This window comes from Saccopteryx bilineata, chromosome 3 (genome assembly GCF_036850765.1).
Source record: "Saccopteryx bilineata isolate mSacBil1 chromosome 3, mSacBil1_pri_phased_curated, whole genome shotgun sequence".
NCBI lineage: Eukaryota > Metazoa > Chordata > Mammalia > Chiroptera > Emballonuridae > Saccopteryx > Saccopteryx bilineata.
In genome coordinates, this window is record NC_089492.1 from 145,767,582 (window position 1) to 145,791,880 (window position 24,299).

A 24,299-nucleotide genomic window follows, 5' to 3' on the forward strand; every position below is an offset into this window, starting at 1 on the left:
GTCAGGCCTCTGCACTAGCTCTGACTGGGATGCCTCTCCCCATCAGCCTTTTATGAGACACTCCATCTCTGTAGCCTTAGCTCAAATGAAACCTTGCAGGTGAGACTTCCTTTATCCATTAAAAGTACAATATTCCCTCCCACACTTATCACTGACTAACATCGTATATTATTTTACTTACATATGTAATATATGATTTTCCTTTTCTCATCCCAATAAGGAATATTCCCAGAGTTTGTTAGCTTTTACTACTTTGTTCACTGCTATATCCCCAGTGCCTAGAAGAATTCTTGGCAGAACAGTATTTGTCAAATGAAAGAAAGTCAGCTGATTTAATTGAGGACAGAAGTGACTCAGGATAAACATTTGAAGTTCAAGTGTATTACTGAACAGGTTGGAGTTAGGTTCAGTGCTGTAAACTAGGGTAGGATTACTGAAAAATCATGAAGGCAAAAAAAAATCTACAGGTCTAGACTAGATCAGAGACTTTTATCACTAAGAAGAGAGGAGAATAAAACTACTGGACAGGAAACAAAAAAAAGATGTGGGAAAGAAAATAAATCTTAAAATCTAAAGAAGGGAAATATCTAGGCGTCAAAGGAAAATACAAAGCCTCTTGCAGACAAGACAACTTTTGCCATTACTCTCACTCAGTAGCTGTTCAAAATAAAGCCCAATTCCATATCTCTCTTAACCCCTAAAAATGAGAGCCAAAGTAGGTGAGAATAATCCTTCCCAGGGACACAGCTAGGGACCAGATAGGTCCTTCATGCGAAAGGGCCACCCTCTTAACCATGGATACAAATACATTAAAACAATTCATTCAGCTATACTTCAAAAGTGTGATTCTAAATAGAGGTACCTGTTGTAGCTGGAGTGTCTCCCTTTTGTTTTTGGAGTTGTGAGGCAGGCTGCTTAGATTCTTTCATTACCTCTGATACACTTGAGATTCTTAGTGGACCAGACTCAATCTGGGGAATAAAAACCATTTAACATTTTGAATGCAATACTTTTTTTTTTAAATTTTTATTTTATTTATTCATTTTTAGAGAGGAGAGAGAGAGACAGAGAGAAAGAAGAGGGGAGGAGCTGGAAGCATCAACTCCCATATGTGCCTTGACCAGGCAAGCCCAGGGTTTTGAACCGGCGACCTCAGCATTTCCAGGTCGACGCTTTATCCACTGCGCCACCATAGGTCAGGCAATACTCTTTATTTAAAAAGGTAAATACAGGCCCTGGCCAGTTTGCTCAGTGGTAGAGCGTCGGCCTGGCGTGCGGAGGTCCTGGGTTCGATTCCCGGCCAGGGCACACAGGAGAAGCCCCCATCTGCTTCTCCACCCCTCCCCCTCTCCTTCTTCTGTCTCTCTCTTCCCCTCCCGCAGCCAAGGCTCCATTGGAGCAAAGTTGGCTCGGGCGCTGGGGATGGCTCTGTGGCCTCTGCCTCAGGTGCTAGAATGGCTCTGGTTGCAGCAGAGCGACGCCCCCTGGTGGGCATGCCGGGTGGATCCTGGTCGGGTGCATGTGGGAGTCTGACTGCCTCACCATTTCCAGCTTCAGAAAAATACAAAAAGGAGAAAAAAAATAAAATAAAAAGGTAAATACAGAAATGTGTATTATTTCAAAAGTCAAGTCTTTCAAGCTTTTACCATAAAGTTCACACTTTACAACATAACATAGTTTATTAACCACAGAAAGAGAAATCTTCATACTAGAAGAATGTAGCCCCAAATTTTCATTCCAAAGGACCAGCCCATGTTAGTAGTAATAGTAGTAACAAGGACCTCTTTTTTTTTTTTTTTTTTTTTTTTTTGTATTTTTCTGAAGCTGGAAACAGGGAGAGACAGTCAGACAGACTCCCGCATGCGCCCGACCGGGATCCACCCAGCACGCCCACCAGGGGCGATGCTCTGCCCCTCCGGGGGGTCGCTCTGTCGCGACCAGAGCCACTCTAGCGCCTGGGGCAGAGGCCAAGGAGCCATCCCCAGCGCCCGGGACATCTTTGCTCCAATGGAGCCTTGGCTGCAGGAGGGGAAGAGAGAGAGAGGAAGGAGAGGGTGGGGGTGGAGAAGCAAATGGGTGCTTCTCCTATGTGCCCTGGCTGGGAATCGAACCCGGGTCCCCCGCATGCCAGGCCGACGCTCTACCGCTGAGCCAACCGGCCAGGGCCACAAGGACCTCTTAAGGCAATTAATAAAGTATGTGATATATGACTTCTCCTGTAAACACCACTCTTTTTACATCTACAACATGAAGAAGGCTATTTCCCTCTGCTTCCTAAATCAAATTATGCTGTTTCCTGTATACACTGTTAGAAACAAATGATTTTTACAGGCTCTGAGAGAAATGAAAATTAGCTTTTCATATCTTTAATCTCCAGGACTCATGCAACTACATACTAAAATGCATAATCCCATTGTCATGTTCTCAATTATTAACTGCCTTTACTTGAAGGCACTGTTCATTAACAGGACTCCCAGATGATGGGTTGGAGAAAATTACTGAGTAATATTTTCATTTACCACCAATGCTGTCCCACTTCTTGCCAGAACTTGGCAGGCAGCAGGACAGATATCCCAAAGATGAGTTCTCGAACAAAACAGAAATGGTCCTAAACTTTGTCACTACCAGAAATTAAACATGTATGTATTTTTTTATTAAATTTTTATTACTCCTTTAAGTCATGAAATGCATACTCACTATAACAAGCAAAATAAAATCAAGATACATTAATGGCTTTAATGTGTCTCCAAATGGCTCCCTTCCCATCCAGCACGCTCAAATAGCCACTGCTAACAGCCTGAACTCTACCTCCCCCCCACCCATGCCCTGAGCAGAAGCTCAGGAATACAAACGTACACAACTTTTCATTGCTTTAAAGAAACTAAAGTAGAGTTACTACCATGTAACTTGCTTTCTCTCATCTGATAATATATCATGAATATTCACTTCCAGGTCAAGAAATTATTGTTGCATAAAACCCTAATTTAACTGCACATCCTATGTAGTTGCAAAACCCATAATTTGGTCAATTCCTCTCCTATTTTTGGTCACTCAAGTTGTTTCCTGTTTTGACTTGTTAAACACCCTTATCCATGTAACTGCAAGCACAGTAGTATGGCACCTGTAAGACAATTTTTTTTTTGTTTTTTTTTATTTAAAAAAAAATTTTTTTTTTCTTCTGAAGCTGGAAACGGGGAGAGACAGTCAGACAGACTCCCGCATGTGCCCGACCGGGATCCACCCGGCACGCCCACCAGGGGCGAAGCTCTGCCCACCAGGGGGTGACGCTCTGCCCCTCCGGGGGGTCGCCCTGCCGCGACCAGAGCCACTCTAGCGCCTGGGGCAGAGGCCAAGGAGCCATCCCCAGCGCCCGGGCCATCTTTGCTCCAATGGAGCCTTGGCTGCGGGAGGGGAAGAGAGAGACAGAGAGGAAGGGGGGGGGGGTGGAGAAGCAAATGAGCGCTTCTCCTATGTGCCCTGGCCGGGAATCGAACCCAGGTCCCCCGCACGCCAGGCCGACGCTCTACCGCTGAGCCAACCGGCCAGGGCCTGGCACCTGTAAGACAGTTTGCCTGCAGAGGAATTGCTGGGTCAAAATGGCTGAATATTTTCAACAGATGTTACCAGATTACTTTCACATAATATTCTAGCAACTCATGCTCTCACAGTAAATATGTCTGTGTATAAATATGATCTATTTCTCTCTCTGGAAAAAAGCAAAAAAGCATGTTTGGGGGCTGGGGATTGTCAAAGGACACTTGCTTTTCTAAATATATTATTAACTTTGTTACAGGGTTGTTTCTAGACCATGCTAGGAAAGTAGAGAGAAGTCCACCCAATTTCTAAGAATGAACAGATCAGTCATGTCCAGCCTCACAGTATAAATGCCCAAAAGCAAATCAGCAAAAAATCCATGCTTTTTTTTTAAGCAAGAGAGAGATAGAGAGAGACAGAGACAGGGAGATGAGAAGCATCAATTCACAGCTGCAGCACTTGTTCATTGACTGCTTTCTCATATGTGCCTTGACCAGGGGGTTCCAGCTGAGTCAGTGACCTCTTGCTCAAGCCAGCAACCTTGGGCTCAAGCCAGCGACCTTGGGCTCAAGCCAGCAACCTTGGGGTCATGTCTATGATCCCACACTCACGCCAGTGACCCTGTGCTCAAGCTGGTGAGCCCACGCTCAAGTTGGCAACCTTGGGGTTTAGAAGCTGGGTCCTCAGTATCCCAGGCCAACACTTTGTCCACTGTGCCAGGCTCTTCCATTTACCTTTATGTGCCACACAATTACTTACTATTTCCATTTTCTAAATGGAGCATTTGTCAGTCTTCAAAAGGATAAAAATCCTATGCTACAAATTAATATTTAAAAAAACTGACAAACCCATCTGGCAAGGTCTATTGAATTATACACACAAGATACTTTCAAGGTGAAAATAACCTGCTTTTATAAGTATTCCGTAGGGTAAATTGGAATAATATTTAAAATGCTTACCGGCTTTTTTGACAATGGAACAGTATAAGGTGGGGGACCAATAACCACCTCAAAGAGTTTGTCTGAGTAAGGTATGGTTTTCTCCACACTTTCCCGGAAATGGGAATCCCACTTGGCATACAGGACAGTGCCACCGATACCTCCACCAACAAACAGAAGACCAGCTCCAGCGATCTTGCCAGGAGACAACCTAAGTGAAAGAACAGGAGACACATTTATATTTCTTGGCTCACCTAAACCTAAACCTACTCCCAGACCTCTAATCTGATTCAGATTCCAGCAGCAACGTCTATTAGCATGGCTGCACATCACTGTTCCCTGATGTTCTTCAACATGTCCATAATAGAAAATCGTATTTATTTATGGATAACTAAAAAAAAAATTGAATACAGTAATAGCTAAGATAAGTAGATAAGTAGATATGAAGCAATCTACCCTTTAACACCTAAATTTCAAGATGTTCACAATCGAGATTTCCTTTGACCCCCCCCCAAATATCACTAACTTTCAAAGCTCCTCTTCCCTTAATCAACTAAAATAAATAAAATAAATGTAAATAAAATAAAAGAAACCTTTTATAAAAGTAAGGTAAAACAAGTATCTAATAGAACTAACAGATACTTTTTAAATTACAATGTGTTAAGTTCCGGATATAGATCTACTTGCCATAGAATGGAAAATAGTATGTGGGGTATAGGGGAATGGAGCATCTACCTTGAACACCATTCAATTATCAAAGGACCAAAAAGAGCATCATAACAAACTTCCACCTACAAATAAGTAATGCTCCAAAGATATTACAGTAAACCTCCAGTGTTCATACCCCTTAACAAAAAAGGTTTAAAAGCAGCTATTCCCATATTTAAGGAAAACAGTCTCTCTCATTCTCTCTCTCTCAGCACACAGTTAAATGCCTTTTTAGAAGGAACATACTACATACCCAGAACTGCCTGCAGTAGAGTATCTGCGGCATGGTCGTAATGGACGGAGGATAAACTTCCCACAGAGACAACTCTAGAGAGGAAGAAGAAAACATCACAGCTAATATAGTTAAAGGAATTTGGGAAGCTTTTAGGATTGGTAACTCAAAAAGTAATACTTTTTTTTACAAATGTCTTCATTAAAGAAGTTATTTTATTACTTTTAGAAATTAATTTACCATAAAACATATTTACAGACCCTTAAAAACAGTGATGTTTTGGCCCTGGCTGGTGGCACCGTGGATAGAGCATCAGATCAGTGTATGGACATTCTGGGTTTGATCACTGATTAGGGCAAACAGGAGAAGCATCTGCTTCCCCTCCCCTCCCCTTTCTTTCTCTTCCACTCCTGCAGCCAGTGGCTCCATTCGTTCAAATGCGGCCCTGGGTGCTGAAGATAGCTCCATAGAAGTGCATCAGTCTCAAGGCACTAAAAAAAAAGCTTGGTACTCGAGCATAGGCCCTAGATGGGGTTGCCAGGTGGATCCCAGTCAGGGCGCCTGTGGGAGTCTAGCTCCCCTCCTCTCACCAAAAACAAACAAAAACAACAGTGATGTTTCCTGCACAGCAAGTCTCACAAGAAATAACTTTTAAGATAAAAAAAGATTATCAGACTATGATCAATTAGCATTTTTAAATGTTATGTGTTAATTATCTCTTAGATATAATTGGGATTTGCCATATGCTTCCTTAATTGACAAGAAAAAGAACAATAGAGTATTTTACTTTGTAAACTTATTTTATACTATTGTATAAATTATTTTAACATTATAAATAATCAAGTAAATCTTTATCTCCACATAATTAGTCTATCTTTACACAAAAGTAAATAATCAGGGCAATGTTTGGGGATTTGATTAAAGTAAAGCACATAAACTCAAATGTTTCTTAATATGCGGATCCACTGAAACAAATAAATGCACATGCAAGTAGTACTATTTGGGAAAGGCTTTGATAAACTTAAAGCCATTTAGAGCTATCATTCTGAAATTTCAAATTTATTGCATTCATAAGTAAAACCTCTCTTTATATCAAGCACAAAATCAAACTTCAGGAAGTCAAGGGGGAAAAATTTCTTTAGGTTCCTTAATGAAATTGCATCCAAGGAATATCAGAAATAAACTTCCTTTTAGAATTATCTTAAGTTTGAAAAATAAATCACATGATCAGAGGACACATGAAATTACTCTGAATTATAGATGCAATTTACACTCTATTTGCCAAAGCCTAAAGTTAAACATCAAATCAACATATTAGGTATTTGGGAAAAAACAGAACAACAAACTAGATATTTTACATCATGTAATGCAGCTATATAGTTGATACTTTAAAAGTATTTCAATTATTACCTATAGTGTAGAATTCTCAACATTTCTTAACTGCATTTAACAGAAAAGGGTGTTTTCCTACTGAAGTTTTAAACAGAACTGCACCCCTTCATGTCAACAACTCCATTCTGTGGAGCTCAACACTAGAATTTGAGAACCTATTTACATTAATTTCATTTTTTTTAATGCACTCATGAAAGAGAGAGGGGGAGACAAGGACAGACAAAAAGGGAGAAAGATGAAAATCATCAACTCATAATTGTGTCACTTTAGTTGTTCACTGATTGCTTTCTCATATGTGCCTTGACTGGGGGGCTCCAGCTGAGTCAGTGACCCCTTGCTCAAGCCAGCAACCTTGAGCTTCAAGTCAGCAACCTTTGGACTCAAGCCAACGACCTCAATGTTTCAAATTTGGGACCTCAGCATCCCAGGTTGATGCTCTATTCACTGTGCCACCATCAGTCAGGCCAGAGTATTCTTGTATTATTATTGTATTATTTTCCATACAAACAACTAAAACCTACTTTTGCCCCACCTGGTATATGTTTTTTATATGGGGAACTTATCTCTTTAGTTGACAGGTCTTTAGACTGAAAAGAAAGTGCTTAGGGAGCTATACCCTAGGGACCACATCCACATCCAAAATGTCTTAGTTGCAAAAATATAACAATAAATCTAATTTAGATGACAAGATCTTGGTCCTTTAGTCTAAGCCTGATGCTGTGATGGGATGAGATTTTTTAAGGGTTTTGAGGAAGGCTGTCAATGTACAGTATTTGCACATGAAAGGTATGTAAATTGTGGTTAGAGGGCAGAGTGTATTATCCAAAATTGACTGCAATAATTCCTGTACCACATGCTCTTCCAGAATTTGCCACTCCTCCAAAGTGAGTTCTCTTCTCTTGAACAAGGTCAGGAGTTTGTTACTAATTTACTAATTAAGAAGACAGTGAAAGTGACCCTCTGTGACTTCTAACACCAGAACATAAAGGGGGATTCAGCTTCTGCCTGGCTCTGTTATCAAGCTGCTTTTGGAAACCCTGCCAAACTGTGAGGAAGCCCAGACACATAGACGCTGCATGTAGGTGTTCCAGCCAACAGTCCCAGCTGAGGTCAGCTGTAGCCAGTATCAACTGCCAGACACAAGAGTGAGGAAGCCCTTAAGATGTCTCTATTCCTAGCCACTGTCTGACTACAACCTCCTGAGAAAGAACCCGGCTAAACCGAGGCAATCCCCACAATTGAGACAATAAATAAATATTATTTTACCTCAAGATCGTGGTGGTTTATATAACTACAGCTAACCAGAACATGATCTTTTTTTTTTTTTTAATTTTTATTAGTGGGGGGAGACAGAGAGAGAGACAGGAACAATGATTTGTTCCTGTATGTGCCCTAATTGGGGATCTAACTGGCCAACCTTTGTGCTTCGGGATGACACTCTAACCAACCGAGCTATCAGGGAAGGGCTATGAACTCATGAATCTGAACACTTTTGATGGTTTTAACCAGTTGCAATTGTTATCCTTTTGAAAACTTAAGGCCCTAGCCAGTTTGCTCAATGGATAGAGCATTGGCCCAACGTGCTCAAGTCCCAGGTTTGATCCCTGGTCAGGGCACACGGGAGAAGCAACCATCTGCTTCTCTTCCCCTTCTGCAGCCAGTGGCTCAGTTGGTTCGAGTGTTGGTTTCAGCCTGTGGATTCCCACTGCAGTGCACATGGGATGGGGTGAAGAGGAGAGGGGAGGGGTGAGGAGGGAAGTGCAGGGGAGGGGAGGGAAGGCAAGGGAGGGGAAGGCAAGAAAAAAGAAAACTGAAATTGACCCATCTCTGGCCAATAAATGCCACTTCAATACATATCACCATTTTATATTAATTATACACACACACAAACACAAATGTCTACTTTCCTCTCCCTCAGGCCATCTGCAAATACCTGCAGCTTTTTTCTGTATGTAGTAAAATTCACCATTTTGAAAATGTACAATTCAGTACATTCACACTACTATACAACAATCACCGCCCTGATCCTAAAACATTTTCGTCACTAAGGAAATTCCTGCACCAACTAAGCAGTCTCTCCTTTTCCCTCTCTCTAGTCCTTGGCAACTACTATGTACTTTCTGGCTCTACAGATTTGGCTATTTTGTACATTTTGCATAAATGAAATCTACTGTGGCCTTTTTATTTCTGGCTTCTTTCACTTGGAATGTTTTCAATGTTTATCCATGTTCTAACATGTATCATGCATGTAGCAAGTATTTGATTTCTTTTATGGTTGAATGTAATACTTTATCATACAGATATACCATATTTTGTTTAGCCAGACATCAGATGGATATCTGGGTTGTCTCCATCTGATTATTCATCTGCAAGTTTTTGTTTGAACACCTGTCTTCAATTCATTTGGGTGGAATTGCAGGGTCATGTGATAATTCTATGTTTAACTCCACTATTTTACATTCCCCAGCAGTGTATGAGGGTTCCAATTTCTCCACATTCTCACCAACACTTGTGTTTTGTTTTTTTTACTATAATCGTCCTCGTGAGTGCATCTTCTCATGTGTTTGTTCACCATTTATGTATCTTCTTTGGATGAATGTCTATCCAAGTCTTTTGCCCATATTTATCTGGGCTGCCTTTTTGTAGATGAGTTGTAGGAATCCTTTACATATTCTAGATACTATACCCTTATCAGATATATGATTTGAAAACATCTCCATTCTTTTCACTGTCCTCAGAGTCCTTCGATGCATAAAAATTTTAATTTTGGCTCTAGTCGGTTGGGTCAGTGATAGTGCGTCACCCGGTGTGTGGATGTCCCAGGTTTGATTCCCAGTCAGGACACAGAGGAGAAGCGCCCATCTGCTTCTCCACCCTTCCCCCTCTCTTTCTCTGTCTCTCTCTTCCCTTCCCACAGCCAAGGCCCATTGGAGCAAAGTTGGCCCAGGTGCTGAGGATGGCTCCATGGCCTCCACCGCAGGCGCTAGAATGGCTCTGGTTGCAAAGGAACAATGCCTCAGAAGGGCAGAGATCACCCCCTCGTGGACATGCCGGGTGGATCCTGGTCGGGCACCTGCACATGGTGGAGTCTGTCTCTGCCTCCTCACTTCAGAAAAATACAAAAGAAAAAAAATTTAATTTTGATAAAATCCAATTTATCTTTTGTTTCTTTTGGAATCATATCTAAGAAACCACTGCTAAATCCAAGGTCTCTATGAGAAGCAATCAATGCACAACTAAAGTGAAGCAACTATGAGTTGATGCTTCTTATTCTCTCTCTTCCCTCTCTTTCCCTTCCCCTCTCTAAAAAATCAGTAATTTAAAAAAAAAAAATCCAGCCTGACCAGGCGGTGGCGCAGTGGATAGAGCGTTGGACTGGGATGCCGAGGACCCAGGTTCGAGACCCCGAGGTCGCCAGCTTGAGTGCGGGCTCATCTGGCTTGAGCAAATAAAAAATGCTCACCAGCTTAGACCCAAGGTTGCTGGCTCAAGCAAGGGGTTACTCGGTCTGCTGAAGGCCCGCGGTCAAGGCACATATGAGAAAGCAATCAATGAACAACTAAGGTGTCGCAACGAAAAACTGATGATTGATGCTTCTCATCTCTCTCCGTTCCTGTCTGTCTGTCCCTATCTATCCCTCTCTCTGACTCTCTCTCTGTCCCTGTAAATAAATAAATAAAAAAATTAAAAAAAAAAAATCCAAAGTCTGCCTCCAGAGCTCTCTTTCTTAAGCACCAAGCTACACTGCCTCTTTATTTCTATCCTAAATAAGATTAAGTATCCCACTTTAACACACAAAATATTGGACAATTCTTAGTTCTGGAATTCCTTTTCATTAGTAATAATGTATGATGGAGAAAGGAGAATCTGTTTCAAAATAATTTACCTTGATATATATTTATACATAACCCTGTAATAAATGTTATAAGGTTATTATTGCTGCTTCTAACCTTTAGAAACATGACTTAAGAAAAATAAACTAAAAAACGGCAAGATAAAATGTACAGTTCCCATGTAATGTCCTTGCCCAGATCATCTTTTCCTTAACTATACCAAACTAAACTGAACATATAAAAAGCAACCATGGGGCCCTGGCCGGTTGGCTCAGCGGTAGAGCGTCGGCCTAGCATGCGGAGGACCCGGGTTTGATTCCCGGCCAGGGCACACAGGAGAAGCGCCCATTTGCTTCTCCACCCCTCCGCCGTGCTTTCCTCTCTGTCTCTCTCTTCCCCTCCCGCAGCCAAGGCTCCATTGGAGCAAAGATGGCCCAGGCGCTGGGGATGGCTCTGTGGCCTCTGCCTCAGGCGCTAGAGTGGCTCTGGTTGCAACATGGCGACGCCCAGGATGGGCAGAGCATCGCCCCCTGGTGGGCAGAGCGTCGCCCCTGGTGGGCGTGCCGGGTGGATCCCGGTCGGGCGCATGCGGGAGTCTGTCTGACTGTCTCTCCCTGTTTCCAGCTTCTAAAAACGAATAATAAAAAAAATAAATAAATAAATAAATAAAAAGCAACCATGAGGTGCGTTCTAGAATTGGGCATCTGAAACCTGTATGTTAATCAGTGTCAACCTGTGGGAACATGCTGTGAAAACATGAAGAGTTAGGATAACAATTAGAGACAGTGAGGCACCTTAGGGTAAAAGCACTGAGCAGACGAGAGTCCAGGGGCCTCTCTGACCCTGTACTGGAAACAGTGCACGCTGGAGGCAGCAAAACAACAGGATAAAATTTAGTAAACAAAAAAATGGTTAGGCTCTCAGAACAGAGATTAGGAGTCAACCTGTTCCTTGCACTTTACTTCACCCCTGAGAACTTCTTCTTTCTGATTTCTTGTGTTTTTCAAACTGGCCAATAAATTCTGAGTAAGGCTGGGGATGGGGATTTAGTCCTTCGATCTGCTGACCAGACTGTTGCCTCCTCTCGGCCCCTCGGTGCATTTCCTCTGGTCTCCAAGTAGTCATTGCCACCACGACAAGCAGTGTCTCGTTTGAGGAACAGGAACCAAACGACAGGTTTGCTACTCCGAGTAGTCACTGTCTCTGTGATATCAACCCAATAAATTTAATTTAAAAAATAAAAATAGTAAATAAAAATCCAAAAAGAAAAAAGTTACCACAATCCAGCATTACAACCTGGAAATGAAGACTATAATTAAAGTCCCCTCATATAAACCTTATCTGGAGGTTCCAGGTTTCCCCTCTAGACTTGCTGGTTGCTGCAATGACAATGTTTCACTGAGTTTGTCATAAGGATTCCTCCCACACAAACAAAAGACATCCAGAAATTAACAGCCAGTTCCACATTTGAAATGCAGTACTACGTAACAATTTCAACTTTTCTACAGTTAACTTAAAATATTTTGTAAGAGTCATGCATTAAGGTTAAAAATATACATATCATACAATTAAATACAGTAAGTTTGACACTGCAGCAGTATTTTCTCCCAGTATAAACACACTCTGTCTATAAGAAAAACTGCTGTTCAGTTAGGAAATGGAAATGGCATATGTTAATCAGTATGGCAAAAGATAAAACTTGAGGCCCTGGCCGGTTGGCTCAGCGGTAGAGCGTCGGCCTGGCGTGCGGAGGACCCGGGTTCGATTCCCGGCCAGGGCACATAGGAGAAGCGCCCATTTGCTTCTCCACCCCCCCCCTCCTTCCTCTCTGTCTCTCTCTTCCCCTCCTGCAGCCAAGGCTCCATTGGAGCAAAGATGGCCCGGGCGCTGGGGATGGCTCCTTGGCTCTGCCCCAGGCGCTAGAGTGGCTCTGGTCCTGGCAGAGCAACGCCCCAGAGGGGCAGAGCATCGCCCCCTGGTGGGCAGAGCTTCGCCCCTGGTGGGCGAGCCGGGTGGATCCCGGTCGGGCGCATGCGGGAGTCTGTCTGTCTCTCCCTGTTTCCAGCTTCAGAAAAATACAAAAAAAAATACAAAAAAAAAAAAAACTTGATACTTTAGTTTTTCTTGCATATATGAATAAATATATATTATGTGTTACTTATACAGTCTTACTTGTGTGTTCTAAGTTATGATGTAAAATTTATTTCAAAACAGTCTGAAAGCCACTGGTCTAGAGAAATGAAAAAAAGATTCTAGTGTGGGCAGGAGCAAACAGCAGGCTGCATGACACACTAAACTACTTTCTATCACGTATGCTTAGTAGACATTTTCATTAACAGTTTTATAAACCTAACTGAAAGAAAGAGTTCTCTAGAAAATGACAGCTAATAATGTCCACACACAAGTTCAATAATAACTAGCTTTGCTATCAAAATTGGTCTTAAATAAACTGGCTTTGTCAGTCCTCAAGAACAATAATTTTTTTTCTCTTCGTTTAAGTGATAAGCAGATAACATTACTGCATATGCAGATGACCACTACCAAACCTATAACTTGGGAGAGGACTACATTGATCTTCCAAACCCAATGCCCACCTTAAAAAGGGCTGGGCAAGGTGATGCAGTATGGGATTGGGCTAAAGAAGACAGGTGGCATTGGATCTGGGAAACAAACTAAGGAAGACCCAAAGCTCTGAAGCACATTTCTGAAAAAGAAAACACAAATGAGAACAATTCATTTCTGCTGAATATCCACATGTAAAGAATTTAAGGTTGATGAGTCCTGACATAAAGCATAAGTTAGATACTATCTATGATGATTAATTTTACATGTAAACTTGGAAGGGAGTTTTGAATGAGATTAACATTTACATCAGTGAACTGTGGTAAAGTAGTTTGCTTTCCATAATGTGGGTAGGCCTCATGCAAGCAGTTGAAGGCTAGAATAAAGCAAAAAAACCCAGCATCCCCAGGCGAAAAGAAATTCTCCAGGCTTCGGACTCAAACAGCACCACCAGCTCTCCTGGGCCTTGGGGTTACCCGCCTTCAGACTGAAAGAGCACCATAGGCTCTCCTGGGTCTCTGCATATCAAGCTAGACATTGAACTTGGCAGCGCACTACACAACTGCATAAGCCAATTACTTATAACAAATCAATCTTTCTTTCTAATTTATATACATATCCTACTGGTTCTCCTCTGGAGAGAATCAAAGATTTTAAAACCTATGGGGGTTGAAAGGGAGGTCACATCCACTTACAGAGATTAAGAAAACTCACAGAACACATTTGTTCTTTCATGCAAACATCATAAATACTTACTGAGCATCTGTTAGGAGCCAGGGACTACTGTCAGCACTGGAAATACGGCAGTAAAAAGTATGGACACAGTCCTTTTGTAATACACACATTTTAATATGGGAAATACACAGTAAATACATTTTAATATGGGAAATATACAATTAGGTCAGGTAATGGCAACAGCTACAAAGTAAAACAAAAGTGGGGCAATGGTAAGTTCAGAGTGATGCAAGGAAGGAGAGAAATTAGGTCTGTTTTAGATAGGGAAGACCTCTCTGAAGGAAAGGTGATATTTGAGAAAATATCTCAGTGAAAGAAGTGAGCTAAGCAAAGATGTATAGGAAGATTTCAGGTTAAAAGAAACAGCAAATAAAAGGCAATGAGGTATGCGCTAGAGATGGCAGAAGAACAGACTGAGGCAGAGTGGAAAAATGAAGATATCCAAAGAGCCAGATCATGAAGGACCTGGTGGGTATGGTCGAGTTTAGATTTTATTCTGAATTTGATGGGATGTCACTAAAGGGCATGGCATGATCTAGTGTGCTTTAAAAAAAAACCTCTATTGCCTGACCTGTGGTGGCGCAGTGGATAAAGCGTCGACCTGGAATGCTGAGGTTGCTAGTTCAAAACCTTGGGCTTGCCTGGTCAAGGTACATGTGGGAGTTGATGCTTCCAGCTCCTCCCCCCTTCTCTCTCTCTATCTCTCTCCTCTAAAATGAATAAATAAATAAAAATAATTTTAAAAAAACCTCTATTGGCCTGACCTGTGGTGGCGCAGTGGATAAAGCGTCGACCTGGAAATGCTGAGGTCGCTGGTTCGAAACCCTGGGCTTGCCTGGTCAAGGCACATATGGGAGTTGATGCTTCCAGCTCCTCCCCACGTTCTCTCTCTGTCTCTCTCACCTCTCTCTCTCCCTCTCCTCTCTAAAATGAATAAATAAAATTAAAACAAAAAAACAAACCAAAAAAAATTGTTAAAAAAAAAAAAAAAAACCTCTATTGCCTGACCAGGCGGTGGCGCAGTGGATAGAGTGTCAGACTGGGATGCAGAAGACCCGGGCTTGAGCAAAAGCCCACCAGCTTGAATCCAAGGTCGCTGGCTCCAGCAAGGGGTTACTCGGTCTGCTGAAGGCCCACGGTCAAGGCACACATGGGTAGCAAAGGTGTTGCAATGCGCAATGAAAAACTACTAATTGATGCCTCTCATCTCTCTTCGTTCCTATCTGTCTGTCCCTGTCTATCCCTCTCTCTGACTCACTCTCTGTCTCTGTAAAAAAAAAAAAGTGTAATAAAAAATAATTTAAAAAGAAATTCTTAAAAAAAAACAAAAAAAATCCCTATTAACTACTATGTAAAGAACTGAATCTAGGATGGCAATAGTAAAAGCAGGAAGACATTTAAGATGAGGTTTGAAAAAGTAAAAAGAATTTTGAAAAGTGGTTGTTCTGCATTGTTGACAAAATCAAACAAGAATTTTGAAATTTGGTTACAAAGATCAAAAGACGCTAGAGCAGCGGTTCTCAACCTGTGGGTCGCGACCCCGGCGGGGGGTCGAACGACCAAAACACAGGGGTTGCCTAAAGCCATTGGAAATAAAATATGTATTTTCGACCCCCGGCGGGGGTCTAACGACCAAAACACAGGGATCGCCTCAAGCCATCAGAAATACATATTTATTATACAATACATTTTTAAATAAAATATGTATTTCCGATGGCTTTAGGCAACCCGTGTTTTGGTCGTTCAACCACCGCTGGGGTCGCGACCCACAGGTTGAGAACCGCTGGGCTAGAGAGTCATCTGCTTAGGGATTGAAGTTCTGAGAACTGATGTAAGCCCAATAGCTTATAAAGAGATGGAACAACAATAAGATATCATTATGCATCTATCAGAATGGCCAGAATCCCGAATACTGACACCACCAAATGCTGGCAGAGACATGGAAGAAAAACCCTTATTCATTGCTGCTGAGAATGCAAAATAATACAACCACTTTGGAAGACAATTTGGCAGTTTCTTACTAAACACAGTCTCACCATACAATTTAGCCATTGCGCTTGCTCCTTGGTATATACCCAAAGGAGTTGAAAACTTACGTCCACACAAAAACCTGCACATGAATGTTTAGAGTAGCTTTATTTATAACTGCCAAAACTTGGAAGCAACCACAATGTCCTTCAGTAGGTGAGTGGATAAACTGAGGTACATCCAGACAATGGAATATTATTCAGCACTAAAAATAAATGAGCTATCAAGCCACAAAAACACAAGGAAAAACCTTAAATGCGTATTATTAAGTGAAAGAAGTCATTCCTACCCATTATATGAGTCCATTTAGATGACATTCTGGAAAAGGAAAAACTATGGAGACAATAACAGATCAGTGGTTTCCAGAAGGTGGAGCTTGGGCTAGGGGAATGATGAACAGCTAGAAGACAAGATTTTGGGGATGGTGAAAATATTCTGCATTATGTCATAATGATGGATAATGTCATCACACATTTGTCCAAACCCATAGAATGTACAACACTTAAAAGTGAAACACAGGTAAGCTATGGAGTTTGGGTGATTATGATATGCCAATGTACAATAGGTTCACCAGTTTTAACGACTGTACCACTCTGGTAGGGGATGTCAATAATGTAGGAGGCTATGCGTATGTGGTGGCTTAGGGTTTATGGGAAATCTCTGTACCTGCCACTCAATTTTTCTAAAGCTGCTCAAACAAATTAGGTCTTAATTTAAAAGAGAGAGGAAGAGAATATGAACCTTGGAGGTATATCTAGAGGTACATGGAAGCACACTTAACAAAGGAAAATGGGAGAGAGAAAAAGGGTAAGATGAGCCCTAAGATACTACATGAGAAAAGCCAGAAGAGGAAAAATAGTTTCACAAAGCTACAGTATCAAATGTTATAGAATGATTGCGGAGACAGTAAGAGTAAACCAATGAATTTTATAAAATTTGTTTTTAAATTTTTTTAAGATAGCAATTTTAGGAAGATAAGAAATCTTGACTGCGAACCAGAAAAATGTCCACATTTTAGTATGAAGTCTTAATCTGTTTTCTCCTAATATCCTAATTAGGAACCCACTAAGTAGAAAATATTTTGATAAAGGCAAGAAAGAAAAAAATAATTTTGGACTTTCGGGCAGAAAGAGGGAACAAATCGGTGACAACCATAATGTAATCTGAGGACAGAATTGGAAAAGTGTACCATGAAAGGAGGGCTCCAAAGATAAACTTCAACAATTCTGCCCTGAAAGGTAACTGTACTTTCTTCATTCTCCTAGTCTCACTTGTGTACTATGGTAGGCCGGATTCTAAGGAGGCCCCTGTGATCTCCACCCTCTGATTTTTTTTAAGGTTTATTGACCAGAGAGAGAAGCATCAACTCGTTGTTCCGTTTACTTGTATACTCACTGACTGCTTCTCCTACTGCCCTGATTGGGGACTGAACCAGAGACTTCGGCATGCCAGGATGATTTATCCACTAAGCCACCCGGCCAAGGCCCCTGCTGTTAATTAAGCGCATGATTACGGTTGCACGGCTAAAAAGATTTTGTAGACATAATTATCCAGGTGGACTGGCCTAATAATTGAAACCCTTGAAATTTGGGTCTATAGATTGGAAACAGGGAAGTTAAGAAAGCTTTTTAAATTTTTTTAAATTGATTGATTTTAGAGAGAGAGAAAAGGAAAGGAGACAGACAGAAACATTAATCTGTTCCTGTATGTGCTCTGACCGGTAATCAAACCCACAACCTTTGCACATCAGGACAATGCTCTAACCAACTGAGCTATTTGGCCAGGGTAAGAGAGCTTCTGAAGTCATAGACAAGCTCCTAGTAGCCTATAAGAAAGCAAACATCCATGTCATGAACTGCCTCTGAGGATCTAGTGACAAGAAAACTTCAAACATCCTGTAAGAAAATCTAGGCGAGAGTTGACAAGAAAACAGGGGCTTCAGTCCGACAGTTGCAAGGGACTAAATTCTGCCAACAGCCCGACCAAGCGGTGGCGCAGTGGACAAAGTGTCAGACTGGGATGCCAAGGACCCAGGTTTGAGACCCCAAGGTCGCCAGTTTGAGCGCGGGCTCATCTGGTTTGAGCAAAGCTCACCAGCTTGTATCCAAGGTCGCTGGCTTGAGCAAAGGGTTACTCGTTCTGCTGAAGGCCCGTGGTCAAGGCACATATGAGAAAGCAATCAATGAAAAACCAAGGTGTCGCAACGAAAAACTGATGATTGATGCTTCTCATCTCTCTCCATTCCTGTCTGTCTGTCCTTATCTATCCCTCTCTGACTCTGTCTCTGTAAAAAAAAAAAAAAAAAAAAAAAATTCTGCCAACAAACTGCATGAACTTTAAAGAAAACCTCAAACAGCCAACACCTAGATTGCAGCCTGTGTGACACTGAGAGAACCCAGATCATTCATGTCTAGAAACTATAAGATAATAAAATGGGTGTTGTTTTAAGATGCTAAATTTGTGGTATTTGTGATGTAGCAATAGAAAACTAACACAGACACTATTTTCCTATGGAAGAGGCTGCTTCTCCTACCCTAACAAGGAAATGGGGAGGTAAGGAAACTGGGAAAGTCTGGCTTCTAGTGATTTTATTCAATTACTGCTTGAATCACAGTACCTGTTTTACAAAAATACAACATTTGCCAAAATATCAACACTCTGAAAATTGTGATCAATGGAAATAGATTTATTATTTTAATTTTAGAAAGTTACTTTGATAATTATGATGAAATAAAAGTAACTGGGTGTCGAGGCTTCTGGGATGTCTGCACCTTGTCCCAGCACCTGTCGACAAAGATCCTCAGGCTAATCTCAGAAATGAGCACAAGGTCATGACTCCTGTCCTTCTTCAAGTACCAAAAGTTTGAAGTCCATGAAGTACAATCTTTTATTTTTGTTTAGGTTAAGAATCGCTCAGAGGTGGTCTCAGCTACAAAAAGAAAGAAATCCCTTCCGAATAATTACAAACTTGGCCCCTAAAACGCGAACTCTCAATAATTCATGCACCTCATTAAATATGCAACAAGCCAAGGCTCTGCATTTCCTCCTGGGAACTGTAGTTCTCCCCCACGACCTTCAACCACTGGCTGCACGGAACCTATCACAAGCACAACCGGCGACCTGGCGCCAGGAGCCACGATTGGTCCTTGACCTGGGTAGCGCGGGGCCGATTGGATGATACTTCTCCGAAGCGGTGCCTCCAGTCCTGCGTCTACCGCCCAGCCACCTTTCCCTTTCAGCACCCCATCGCGCTTCTGCAAAAACCCTCCAGGGGTCCTAGTCCTGCAGACCCCCGAATTAACTGCCTGACAGGACGGGCAGAGCCCCTCGCGATGAGAGCGGCCCTGAGACACACCTCTCTCCCGGGCGCTAGGCACAGAGAAAGCCTCCCCATTTCCCCTCGGTTGCCTGGAGTCAGCTTCAACACGCGCTCCCTCCCTGCGTCCCCGCGCTCACCTGGGCGGCGGAGGTCACGCCGGATAACTGACAGACCCGCAGCATCTCGGCCAAGTAGACAACGCTGCTGATATGTGCTGGAGCTGCGGAGCGGCCCGAGTAGAGGAGGGCGTACGGGCGTGCGGGCGTACGTGTGTGCGTGCGTCCGTGCCGCTTCCCTGCGCCAGGCGTATCGTAGGGCATTAACGCCACCGCGCATGCGCATCACATTTTCTAGTCCCCGCCCAGACAGCTCTCAGAGGTTGGACCTCCCGTTGGCGGAAGGGGTGATTTATCTTTTCCGGGCTCGCTCTGGATTCTGGTCGGCACCTAGAGTCCGAATTCGGGATTACTATGTGAATGGGAGGGGAGGAAGGGTACCTGAACCCCACTCTTCTATCCGCTCCGAAAACGGGTAGGCGTGACTCTTCGGAAACGCCGAGGAAGAAAGCCTCTCACCTGTCTCTGTCAAAGGGATAGTTCCTGGGAAGGAATGGGTTTGGCCAAATCTGTGTTGTCTGGGCTTGAGCTTTGGTTTCTCTTGACAGCCCTTCAGGAGTCTTCCCGATTGCGGGAGACTGGGTAAACAAACACTGGAAAGACCTTTGTGCCTAATGTGTCGATCATGTAACTTAATAAATAGTAAGGTGACCAACTGTTTTACAATGAAAAATACAAAAATAAATGGAAGAAAACAATATCGTAAATAAAAGAAACATTTTATTCATTGCAACAATAATATACTATAATATGATAAATGCATAATATAAACAATTGTAAGCCCTAGCCTGTTGGCTGAGCAGAGTATTGGCCCAGCGTGTGGAAGTCCCAGGTTCGATTCCCTGGTCAGGGCACTTAAGAGAAGCACCCATCTGCTTCTCCACCCTTCCCCCTCTTGTTCTTCTCCATCGCTCTCTTCCCCTCCCACAGCCAAGGTTCCATTGGAGCGAAGTTGGCTCCAGGCGCTGAGGACAGTTCCATGGCCTCTGCCCCAGGCGCTAGAGTGGCTCTGGTCACGGCAGAGCGACGCCCCGGAGGGGCAGAGCGTGGCCCCTGGTGGGCGTGCGGGGTGGATCCCGGTGGGGCGCATGCAGGAGTCTGACTGACTGCCTCCCCGTTTCCAACTTCAGAAAAATACAAAAAAAAATAAATTAATAGGCATGTAAGCATAATTACAATATAAAATATTACAAATGTTTTTTATTGTTTTTCTTTTTTGTATTTTTCTGAAGCTGCCTCCCCGTTTCCAACTTCAGAAAAATACAAAAAAAAATAAATTAATAGGCATGTAAGCATAATTACAATATAAAATATTACAAATGTTTTTTATTGTTTTTCTTTTTTGTATTTTTCTGAAGTTGGAAACGGGGAGGCAGTCAGTCAGACTCCTGCATGCGCCCCACCGGGATCCACCCCGCACGCCCACCAGGGGCCACGCTCTGCCCCTCCGGGGCGTCGCTCTGCCGTGACCAGAGCCACTCTAGCGCCTGGGGCAGAGGCCAAGGAGCCATCCCCAGCGCCTGGGCCATCCTTGCTCCAATGGAGCCTTGGCTGCGGGAGGGGAAGAGAGAGACAGAGAGGAAGGAGGGGGTGGGAGTGGAGAAGCAAATGGGTGCTTCTCCTATGTGCCCTGGCTGGGAATCGAACCCGGGTCCCCCGCACGCCAGGCCAATGCTCTACCGCTGAGCCAACCGGCCAGGGCCCATGCCTATTAATTTTTAATAACTGTAAGAAAAAGTACTCATTTAGATACAAATACATCATATCACACTCCATCGACTCTCCATCGATCGAATACGGACATTTACACATTAGTCTTCCAATATCAAAAAGGAGGACATGTAGGAGGACACTTTTCAAGGGAGGACGGAACTTACAAAAGAAAGACTGTCCTCCCTAAAGGAGGACAATTGGTCACCTTAAAAATAGTAAAGTGGCCTGACCTGTGGTGGCGCAGTGGATAAAGCGTCGACCTGGAAATGCTGAGGTCGCCGGTTCGAAACCCTGGGCTTGCCTGGTCAAGGCACATATGGGAGTTGATGCTTCCTGCTCCTCCCCCCTTCTCTCTCTCTCTCTCTCTCTTTCTCCTTTCTAAAATGAATAAATAAAATAAAAATAAAAAAATTAAAAAAAAATAGTAAAGTGAGGGGACCTGGCCGGTTGGCTCAGCGGTAGAGCGTCGGCCTGGCATGCGGGGGGCCCGGGTTTGATTCCCGGCCAGGGCACATAGGAGAAGCGCCCATTTACTTCTCCACCCCTCCTCTTCCTCTCTGTCTCTCTCTTCCCCTCCCTTCCCCTCCTGCAGCCAAGGCTCCATTGGAGCAAAGATGGCCCGGGCGCTGGGGATGGCTCCTTGGCCTCTGCCCCAGGCGCTAGAGTGGCTCTGGTCGCGGCAGAGCGATGCCCCGGAGGGGCAGAGCATCGCCCCCTGGTGGGCAGAGCGTGGCCCCTGGTGGGCGTGCCGGGTGGATCCCGGTCAGGCGCATGCGGGAGTCTGTCTGACTGTCTCTCCCCGTTTCCAGCTTCAGAAAGATACTGCCTGTGTGATTCTTGAAACTAACCTGTGTGTCAGTCATGTCTTTCTCCTTGTGGCAATTGGTCTCGGTACCAATAAGTAGAATTTCTCATAGCTGTTTCAAGAGTAGTCTCGAAGAGGCTGTGAGCCCTGCTGTTAAGCAGGAGTGTCCTACTGCACGGGAAAGTTGAATCGGGGACGCCTGATCGAAGTAGAGCTCGGGCTCTACTGGGACAGATGTAATTTGAATTTCTGATTTATTTTAGGAGAATACATTTAAAGCCATAAATTGCATGTGGAGGAGGAGGATTAGGGACTTGGTTAAATGTTGTGGTTTGAGATTGTGAAGCTAGAGCTGTTAATAATTTTCAGGCTCAAGGTGCGGCTGTGCCACACATAGCTGGAGCAGACTGAAATTGCCTATTGGCAATGAGAGTTTTGTGACCAAGGTGTTAGAAAAGTCATCACGCTAGCATCACCAAGCATGACAACAGCGGGCAAGGATGGAGTGGGGAAACTGCAATTCAATTGCTAAAATTACTAAACAAGATAAGAGACTGCACTGGGGGCTATTAGGTGATGGTGATATGGACAGTGTGATTATTGAAATACATTGAACATATACAAACATAAGTAATTATTTAATTTTAGATAATTTTCAAATCTATTTCTCTCTTTTATGAATGGAATTAGTAGCCTTGTCTACCTCTAGGAAGAATACCATACTGTGATAAATGATCTAGTTAACACTGAAAGTACTTTGGAAACACGATATTCAATTTATTTAGCTTCTATGATATTGAACTAATAGTACTGAATACTGCGTTCAATATTTAACTTGCTATACCTTGATTATAGATTCGGTGTAATATTTTGAACAGTCTTTCTGCACTGACCTCATCTTCCAACCCATCCGTAGATTGGCCAAATTATTTATTTTCTTTCTTTCTTTCAAGTGACGGGTGGAGGGAGGTAGAAAGACTCCTGCATGCACCCAGACTGGGATCCACCTGGCCACCCTGTCTGGGGCCTCATGCTTGAATTAACCAACTGACCAACCAATCAAAACACTGGCTGCAAGAGGGGAAGAGTGAGAGAAGGGGGAGAGGGAGGGAAGAGAAGCAAATGGTCACTTCTCATGTGTGCCATAACAGGGGATGGACCCAGGACGTCTGCATGTCGGGCCTACACCTATCCATTGAGCCAAATGGCCAGGGCCCAAATTATATTTCTAAAACAAAAACTTGGTGAAGGCTGTGCAGTTTAATCTGGAAGTAGAAACTGCGAAACCTGAAGAATACGGGTTCCTATCCTCACTTTACTATTTTTTTTTTGAATGCACAAGCAAATTTCAAAATTCAGCTTTCTATTAAACCAAACAGTAAAGAGCTTTGCAAAAAGGTTAAACATTTCCACTCTTCTCACTAATTTTTTCTTATCTTGGAATAGTTATTTTTTATAAAAATATGTGTAATGTTGGTGGCTGAGGCCAGAAAGGTTCACATTGGATTCGGGCAGACGGTAGAGAAAATGCAGAGCCAGAAAGTGTCGGTCCATACCCGTTTAATAAAGTCTCAAAACGGCAGACAAGAACACAGGCAGAGAAAACCGCTTCTCAGGCAAACAAACAGTAAAATGGCCCCTCACAGTGGCAGCCAGGCACTTGGCAGATCCTCAATCCCTCATCTCTCTTGAGGGCAAGCACCCATAGCCTTATATAGGCCATATACACGTGGCGCAGCCACGCACTTGTGTACTAATCAGGCAAAGTGCTTGCTGCTGGTAACCCCTTAAGCAAGCCTAACAGAGCTGCCCCACGATATATTAACATAATAGGTTTATTCTTGTTTTAAAATAATGTGTGATAGGCAGAATAATTATCCCCAAATATGTACACTCTCTCCTAATCCCTGGAACCTGAGGATATATTGCTTTAAATGACAAAAATGAAAACAAAGAAAACCTTTGCAAGTGTGATTAAGAATCTTGAGATGGGGTATCTACCCTGGATTATCTATGTTGGTCCAATGTAATCACACAGATCCTGATGAGTGAAAGAGAGAGGCAGGAGGCTCACTCAGAAAAGGAGATATAATAATGGATACAGAAGTCAGAGTGGTACAATTATGGTCTTTGAAGATGGAAGGAGGCCACAAGCCAAAGAACACAGCCTCTGGAAGTATACTGCTCACAAAAATTAGGGATATTTCAAAATGAATGTGAAGCAATAAAAAAAAAAAAAAAATAGAAGCATTTCAGCCCCGGCTGGTTGGCTCAGTGGTAGAGCGTCGGCCTGGCGTGCAGGAGTCCTGGGTTCAATTCCCGGCCAGGGCACACAGGAGAAGCGCCCATCTGCTTCTCCACCCGTCCCCCTCTCCTTCCTCTCT

General features: G+C 43.1%; 1 protein-coding gene across 10 annotated transcripts in view; it reads right to left on the reverse strand.

Moving 5' to 3' along the window:
• IMMT (inner membrane mitochondrial protein) overlaps positions 1 to 19,583 on the reverse strand; it is a 49,530-nt gene extending 29,947 nt beyond the window's left edge. For 5 of the 10 annotated variants that reach the window (XM_066267621.1, XM_066267617.1, XM_066267622.1 and 2 more), the window contains exons 1-4: positions 19,419 to 19,582; positions 5,434 to 5,507; positions 4,494 to 4,683; positions 863 to 971 (exon numbers count right to left, since the gene is read on the reverse strand). In XM_066267621.1, the coding sequence (XP_066123718.1) occupies positions 863 to 971; positions 4,494 to 4,683; positions 5,434 to 5,507; positions 19,419 to 19,463 (418 nt within the window). In that variant the 5' untranslated portion in view covers positions 19,464 to 19,582. Of the gene's footprint in view, positions 1 to 862; positions 972 to 4,493; positions 4,684 to 5,433; positions 5,508 to 19,418 lie in introns of all 10 variants that reach the window. The other 5 variants (XM_066267618.1, XM_066267615.1, XM_066267613.1 and 2 more) reach the window with 2 other exon arrangements.
• Positions 19,584 to 24,299: the final 4,716 nt, after the last annotated feature.